We start from the raw sequence: 8,273 nt of genomic DNA on the forward strand, positions 1-8,273 counted from the left end.
CGGGACTTACCAGCTCTGTATACTATCCCACAGGAGACTGTAAGTAAATATATCTATCACTATGTCACATCCTGTATTGATGTACTGTGGTACAAAAGTATCACTTTATTTTTGGTAATGACTAACTGTAAGGAGCTGTAAGGAGCTGTAACGACCTTCAACAAACTCTAACGACCTGTAACGACCTGTAAAAAGCTGTAACAAACTCTAACGAGCTGTAACATGCTTTAATGAAATGTAACGAGCTGTGATAAACTGTAAGGACCTGTAAGTAGCTGTAAGGAGCTTTAATGAGCTGTAACAACCTGTTAAAAGCTGTAACAAACTCTAACGAGCTGTAGCGAGCTGTAGCGAGCTGTAACGAGCTGTAACGAGGTGTAACGGCTGTGTCAGAATCAACTGAGCCGGCTCCTTTTAGTGAAGGGGGCTGTCTTGTTCCACAGAGTGTCGTTTGACCACGGTAACAGAGAAAGTTCAGACGAGACTCTTGAGACTGAGACAAAACCGGAACTAAGCAGGTTTAGACCTGGACACACCCAGACCAGGATCAGGAAGTCCTGCTGTGTGTGAGGCTTTGACTCAAACACTCATGATGCTTAAAGGATCATTTATCTCACAGTAATGCAAGAAAACCATCAACGACCTTCTGGAAGGTCGTGGAGAGGTTGCATAACTTCCTGTTTTTATGTCTTTATTCTGTTTGAATTATTTAATTAAAAGAAGCTTAGAAATGCACTCTCATTTTTATTTCCTCTTTAGGATACTCTGCTAAAACACATTTGAGTTCAAACACTGAAGAGTCTCTCTATATCTTAGACTGAACAGTCAACAGGTGTCCCGGTCCTTGTCCTGGTCCCGGTCCCGGTCCCGGTCCGTTTCCAGGGCGGGTCGGAGCCCCTCCGCTGCAGTGCAGACCTCCACCGCCGGTTTTAATTTTGCTTTGTGTATTTTTTCTTACATGAAGTAATTTTTGGAGCCAGCCGTGGGGGAGAAGGGGAAGGTTAATCCCGGTTTAATAAAGCCGTGCACAGCCCCGGACCAAGCCTGTGAGGATCGTCTTATCTGCTCCCAACATTTGAGCTTCCCCCAATTTCAACCTGACAAAAACTGAGAGCGCGCGAGGATGACGCCCGGGGACAGCGATTATTAATAACTCTATTCCTGCTGAGCTGCAGCGTCTTCAGCGTCCACCTGTTCTGCAGCCTAAAGACGCTCCTGCTAACGCACGCTCGTGCACATTTCCATATTTGAAATGAAGAACTTTCTGCATCCAAACCTGCTTATCTGTCGGCTCTGCTGTCTGTCCTTCAGCTACAACAGATCCGCGTATTCTGACCGTTTATTACGGTGGTAAAAACAGAAAAGAGTTCTGTGTCGCTCAATTCATCCATCAAGATGACTGGAACCAGCGGAACCAGACTGAAAGATCAGGGGGGAGTTAAACCAACAATCACGAGACCGGAACATGCAGGGAGTCCAGAACCAGAAACCAGAAACCAGAACCAGAAACCAGAACAACCAGGAACCTGATCTGACAAGTCCGGCTATCAGGCAACAGTTCTGTCAGGAGCTCACGCAAACACACACGCACGTGCACACACACACACACACGCAAGCATGCACACGCACGCACAACACACGCACACCAGCAAGCATGCACGCACACACAGCCACATACAAACAAGCAAGCATACACGCGCGCACACGCACGAATGCATAAACCAAGCATGCGCACATATAAGCAGGCGTGCACGCGCACGCGCGAACAACCGAAAACAAGCACATACACGCACACATGCCAGCAAGGATGCACACACATGCAAGCATGCACGCACTCAAGCACACTCGCACACTCACGTACACACACACACACACACGCACGTACACGCAAACAAGCATGCACGCACACACGCACACTCACGTACACACACACGCACGCACACACACACAGCCAGTGAGAGGGAAGCCTGGATCTAAACTGAGGCCTTACGTCAGGCCTGACCTGCGCAGCTTGACGCACCTGAGAGCGCGCGTGCGTGACAGTGAACAGACGCGCAAGCTGGAAGTTTTCTGAACGAAAAAAAAAAAAAAGAAATTTGAGTTCCGGAAAGACTGGAAGATTTTTTGTTTTTTCCCTTCTTTTTTAGGCCTTATTTCTATTTTCCTTCTTTATTTATTCGGTTGTATTTTCTGTCCTTCCCGTTCGGTTCGGTTCGGTTCGCTCCGCTCCGCCGCGGAGGAAGGCTGCAGCCAACATTGTAGGGAAATAGATGCCGTCCCCCCTCCTCTCCACACACACGCGAGCGCGCGTCCCAAAGGACCGTCCTCCGTCTCAGACCTTTTACCCTCAATTTGTCAGCGTTTAGGCCCGACGGAGCCGCGCGCGGAGCGGCGGGAGATCTGACCTTTATCCGCCAGGATGCCGTCGATGCTGTGCTTCGTCCTCCGCTGCTCCTCCTCCTCTTCCTCCTCCTGCTTCTTCTTGTCAAAGTCAGAATCCTCGAATTTAGTCCCGAACCGAGCCCGGAGCACGCGGCTGATCGAACTCACTGCAGCACAGAAATGAGGATTTTTATTAATGCATTTTTCTTTACTAGAAAAAATATAATCTAAAAAATGTTTGTATTTTTTAAATTCTTCAAATCCAGTGTTCGGACTCACCTGAGGGGGCGGAGCTCCTCTCACACACGCCGTCTTTCAGCAGCCTGTCCCGGATCTCCCAGCTGAACATACCGGGGTTGTCCCGCTTGTACTCCTCGATCCGCTTCTCCACGTCCAGAGAGGCCACCTGCTGCAGGAGGAGCACCGGCCGCTCATCAGAACCATCAGAACCATCATCAGAACCATCAGCAGCATCCGGGAACCCACCCTGGGCTTGCTCCCGCCGATCGCCCCCGGCCGGATGGAGCCGGTCTCCTGGTAGCGGCACAGGATCTTGGACACGCAGCCGTGGGACACGCGCAGCTGGCGGGAGATGACGCAGGGCCGGACCCCGTGGTGCGCCATCTCCACGATCTTGTGCCGGATGTGGTTGGGGAGAGGCCGGCCGTTGATGAAGACCCCGCCGAGCTGGTTGACCCGACCCTGACCCAGAGGAGTGGAGACTGCGGGGGGGTTAAAATTCTGATCATTACAGATCAATCAAACAAACCATTAATTCATGTCAGAAATGATGTGAACGCGGCGCACGCGCTTCCTCTCCGAAGGCCTCGACCGAATTCATTTAACAGCAAACGGAAAATTCCTGAAATACATTTTTTTTCTAAAATCCTAAATTCTGCTGAATATTTCAGCGCATAAAGACGTGAACGAAGAATAAATCTTAACGAGCAGAAACGGGATAAATACATTAAATTAAAGAATCTTATCAAATTTAGGCCAAATATGAAAATAATCCAAATGAATCCATTTATTTGTTTTTATTTGTATTATTATTTTTGCTAAATTAAAATTTAATTTAGCCTACATAAATGCAAATTAGACAAAAAACTTACGGATAAAGAAATAAATAAACACATTTAGAGACGGCGGAACCGGAACCTCTGTGACCCGCAGCTCTCAGTCTTCATGACCCCAAAGTTTCTGGTCTTCTCACAGACGCGCCTCTGTAAGCGGGGCCCGGCTCGGCCCGGCTCGGCCCACCCGGCCCGGCTCGGCCCGGCGGGGCCCGGCTCCTGAAGCCTACCTTCCAGGGGGAATCCAGCGCGCGGGTAATTGTGTCCGGGCGCCGCGCGCATCATCCGCGGCTCGGGTCCCTGCAGAGCAGACATGGAGGCAGAAATCCTGCAGATGTTCCAGCTGACTGAAGGTGAGGAGCAGCTCCGCGGGAGGAGGAGGAGCAGCGGGAGCAGCGGGAGGAGCGGGAGGAGATGTCACTGCTCCTCACACGAGCGCAGCGCGCGCGCCACTAAACCGCGTGAGAAAAGTTGGAGCAGCCAATAAGAGAGCGGACCACGAACACGCGGAGCCCTGACGGCGTCGTGCACGCGCTTCATGTGGGTCACGTTGACCCGGTCCTTCACAACTTGTGCGCGTGCATTCACGCAGTCTCTCCCGCGAGCGCAAAGAGAGCGCGCGCGAGGCAGTGAAGTTTAAGCAACCCAGTCTCCGTAAAATGCGAAAATCTCAACTGGGTCGAATAATAATAATAATAATAATAATAATAAATCTGCATAATAAAAGAGTTTGGAAGAAGATTAGAAAAAATGTTCATCAGTTCATCTGTGCGCACGCGCGTTTATTTGTGTGAATATTCCAGAATGAATAAAGACCACCTCTGCTTTAGGATGTTCACCTCCAAACCTTTTCCCGCGTGCGTGAGCTCAAACAAACGTTTCTGACGGAACCTCGTTTGTCTTGTTTTTATTTTTATTTTTTTTAAACAAAAATGTGATTAGTAGTATTTTTTTTCTGTTTCTAAATCGTGTTTTTAAAAAACCTTCAAAGAAAACAAAGGCGCGCGGCAGCAGGCGGCCTTCATGCTGCAGCTGATGATGATGATGTTTATATTTTTGGATGAAGCGTCAGACTGTTTACTTGACCACGTGACTGATAATTAGATGTATTTGTGTATGCATACGTGCACGTGTTTTCCAATGTCTGAGTTTAAAGAATCGATCAATAGAGCCGAAAAAACAAAGAGAAAACGAGTTAATATTCTAATATGATCATTTCATAAATAAGTGTGAACAGAATCCGGTTCTGGAGTGGCCTGTTTTAATAAATATAAATCTTAAAATATGTATCTGCATAATGTGTATTTTTCCATAAAAATAACATGTAAATGTGCAAAAATCAAACGAATGTAAAAAACAAAAATCATGAATCGATCCTGTAAATGACGAAGGATCTCCAGCGCTATAACGTCCCTCCCGTGACACACACGAGCCCGCGCGTTTAAAGATCTCATCCGAGTTCTTTCTCACACATAGAAAACCACAAACTAGAAGCTGCAGGAAAAGCTGACATGATGAGAGGAAAACCACGCGGAGCTCCGCCCCCTGCAGGGGAAAGGTACACGCCCACAAACAAACATTTAGATCATTTCAGAATATTTTATGGGGAAGAAAAAGATCAAATCAGATCACTGAGAGCTCTGGCGGGAAATTCAGCAGCAAACCAATCAGACGGAAAAAAAAATTAATAGTTTTGTTCATTTTTGAACAAGAAGATCAATTTTTTTTAGAGTAAATTACATTGATTACATATTTTGAGACTTTTATTTTTTTTACTTTTTTTTTAATTTTAAAATGAAAAACATCAAATTATAATAAATTAGCAATAAGTTCAATCAATAAAATCCTGGGTTTTGAATAAGGACTTTATAAACACAAGTTCTTCTTTAAACATTTAAGAGTCTGTAAGGAGAGTTTCTCCTCAGAGTTTTTGGAACATCTACTCTAGTTATGAGTTTCTCTTGTCTTCCCTGAAAACTGGAGTAACAGAAACTTGATCTCAAACGTTCAATCCCTCAGACTTTAGCTTAGATAAGATCATAATCAGCTAATAACTCATCACGAAAGTCATGTCTTCTTCGCTGTGGCGAAGTAGCACCAGCATTACTGAGACGTGTTTAGTAATATTTAGTTTATATATGTTCAGTGAGTCATAAAACAAACTGAGATAGAAGAAATGAACATTTTCTTCATCAGATTTTACTGTTTGAGTCTTTCTCTAACGATACTTCCACGTAATCTTCCTTCATGAACTGATGCTTTGTTCTCCAGTTCTTCCTCAGTAATAAACTGCTGGTAGTGATCATGACGCCACAAACATCCAACGACTTTACAGAAACATTTTCTGATGATGGAGAATATTAGGATTAAAACTGTATTTCTGAGAATTTCTTCATTCTAGTTGTTGTGAATCAGATGAACACGTGCTGCTAGAAAAAGCTCGTATGTAACACACAAACAATGATTCCAGTCTCCATGCTCCGCTCCATTCTGATTCATCCACCGTCAGACAAATAGATCCATGAACATCTGGACCAGAACCAGACGACTGCATAATTCTGATAATGCTGACATTTTTGTTGCTCTGCTGATGTTAGCTTGGGGATGTGAGGGGCTCATGGAAGAAAGGGTAAACAAAGGGATGATGGGAATTAAGTGCAGGCTTACATGCCAACAGTCCCACCCACAACTCGAAGGAATAGATGAATGGGTCATCCACGAGGGGCGGAGCTTGTGTGGGTTTTCTGTAAATAGACTTATATTCCTAAAGCGTGCTGCTCTGGTCACACTACACTGTGACGTGTGATTCATAACGTGGTAGAACGCCACTTCTCCTTTGAATTCTAATAATCCCATCTTTGGAGAACTAAAGAGATACGTAAATGATTTGCTACTTTAAAACATGTATTTAAAAGTAACGATGATACTATCTCATTATTGTTGACATTTTCTGGTGCTTTATGACCCTCTAGGCTTGCCATACCTGTGATTTCTGTTCGTGTGATTAGTGTGGGTTGTTGGCAAGCCACTCTAAAAATAACTTTTAGTGTAGATTGTGTGAGCATCTGATACATGTACGCGTCACGTGCACATCCTGTGAATGTGGCATTCATGCGTGGTTAGGAAGCCTTACTTAACCAGTGTGGATCAGGGCGTACGAGGGCGTACGACGGCGTACGACGGCGTACGACGGCGTACGACGGCGTACGGCAGCATAACTTGCATTGCTCTCACAAATACGTCACAGTACACTCACCACACACAATGCTACGATCCATTTTCATGACGTCTTTTGTTTCGAGCCTCGAGGGAACCTCTGAACGGACCTCCATGGACCCAGAAACCCCAAAAACCTACAGAACCAGAACGGGTCGGCGCCCATAAGGGTGCATGTGACCAAAGCTTTACCTGAGAACCTTCAGAGGAAGAGGGAGAACAACAGAACAGACATTTCCCATCGTGGTTCTTTATTCTTGAAATTAACATTAAATAGAAAGCAGCGCGTGGATCTGAGCGTCTTTAAAACTATTACGGGAGGAGGAGGAGGAGGAAGAGGAGGAGGAGGACGAGGAGGAGGGAGAGGAGGAGGAAGACGAGGAGGAGGAGGAGGACGAGGAGGACGAGGACGAGGAGGAGGAGAACAAGGAGGAGGAGGAGGAGGACGAGGAGGAGGAGGAGGAGGAGGACGAGGAGGAGGAGGACGAGGAGGAGGAGGAAGAGGACGAGGAGGAGGAGGAGGACGAGGAGCTGTGAGGTGATGTCACACATACAAGACAACACAGACCGTGAGGATGAAGAGCACTGGAACAAACAGCTACCAGTCCAGAGAGTCCTTCACAACACAGCAGAACATGAGCAGCTCATAGTGCATGGGGGGGGGGGGGTCTGTACAAACGGATTAAATAGATGAAGAGGTCCAGCGTGCTGCTCCGCTGATGGGTGGAGCTTCACTGTCCGTCCTCTCTGTTCAGTCAGTCACATGCACTTCAGAGGCCTTAAAGGTCCGAGGGGAAGCTGGCAGGATAAGCTCCGCCCCACACAGGTGCATCACTTGCTGTGCTGCAGGTACTGCTGAGTGAACATGTTCAGCTCGCTGTCCAACCAGCCGGCCTTGTTCCTGCAGAAGCACGACACAGGCAGGTGTTAAAATGATCGACTTCTTAGCGTTTCAGTTTTAATCCTCCGGAGCCGACGGCGTCCCGCTGTGGGGGGCGGAGCCTAACAGAGCCGCTTGACATTAGAAATCCAACAAAGAAACTGGGCCTCATTTTATTTTAGGATGAGGGCTGACATTCATTTTTCTACAACAGCGAGCTCCAGGATCGTCTAAAAATAGTGGAACTTCCCCAAAAAAACTCCACTTAATATGAAAGCTCCAAAGCTCTGATGTATCTTTTGCCTTTGACTCTCTCTACATCAGACGCTCTTCCTGACACTCCCCTCTGTATTTATCCGGGCTCAAGACCGGAAACACGAGTCTGGTTTGAGCCCTCGTGGTTACATTACACACCGTCCTATAATCTGCATTGATCTGCATTGACCTGCGTTGATCTGCATTGATCTGCATTGACCTGCATTGACCTGCGTTGACCTGCGTTGACCTGCGTGTGCCCTTCCACATTGCTGCAGACTGTGCTCTCACCGCAGCAGCTTGGCTCTGCTCTGCAGGTTGTCCAGCAGTTCGATCTTGCTGTTCATGTCTTGGATCTCATCCTCCAGGTTCTGCCGGGTCACGTCCACCTGCTGGCAGAGCTGTGCAAAGACGCCCGCCAGCTCCCTGTCGACCACATGGAGACATGGTTAGCACGAGTCAGCGGC

General features: G+C 47.1%; 2 protein-coding genes across 6 annotated transcripts in view; both read right to left on the minus strand.

Moving 5' to 3' along the window:
- The window catches only part of LOC112140035 (paired box protein Pax-7), a 629,290-nt gene extending 622,456 nt beyond the window's left edge, over nt 1-6,834 (minus strand). For 2 of the 5 annotated variants that reach the window (XR_004948254.1, XM_036212987.1), the window contains exons 1-4: nt 3,686-5,032; nt 2,869-3,104; nt 2,662-2,791; nt 2,406-2,549 (exon numbers count right to left, since the gene is read on the minus strand). Coding sequence is in view for 4 of the 5 variants with exons in the window: in XM_036212987.1 (XP_036068880.1) it covers nt 2,406-2,549; nt 2,662-2,791; nt 2,869-3,104; nt 3,686-3,770 (595 nt within the window). In the remaining variant the exon portion in view is untranslated. Of the gene's footprint in view, nt 1-2,405; nt 2,550-2,661; nt 2,792-2,868; nt 3,105-3,685; nt 5,033-6,711 lie in introns of those variants that run through there. The other 3 variants (XM_036212990.1, XM_036212989.1, XM_036212988.1) reach the window with 3 other exon arrangements.
- A 67-nt stretch (nt 6,835-6,901) lies between these two features.
- Nucleotides 6,902-8,273, minus strand: part of mfn2 (mitofusin 2) — a 12,111-nt gene continuing 10,739 nt past the window's right edge. The window contains exons 17-18 of the mRNA XM_036212999.1: nt 8,098-8,232; nt 6,902-7,572 (exon numbers count right to left, since the gene is read on the minus strand). Of these exons, the coding sequence (XP_036068892.1) occupies nt 7,503-7,572; nt 8,098-8,232 (205 nt within the window). The 3' untranslated portion in view covers nt 6,902-7,502. The remainder of the gene's footprint in view (nt 7,573-8,097; nt 8,233-8,273) is intronic.

Source organism: Oryzias melastigma, linkage group LG7 (assembly GCF_002922805.2).
Source record: "Oryzias melastigma strain HK-1 linkage group LG7, ASM292280v2, whole genome shotgun sequence".
Taxonomy (NCBI): Eukaryota; Metazoa; Chordata; class Actinopteri; order Beloniformes; family Adrianichthyidae; genus Oryzias; species Oryzias melastigma.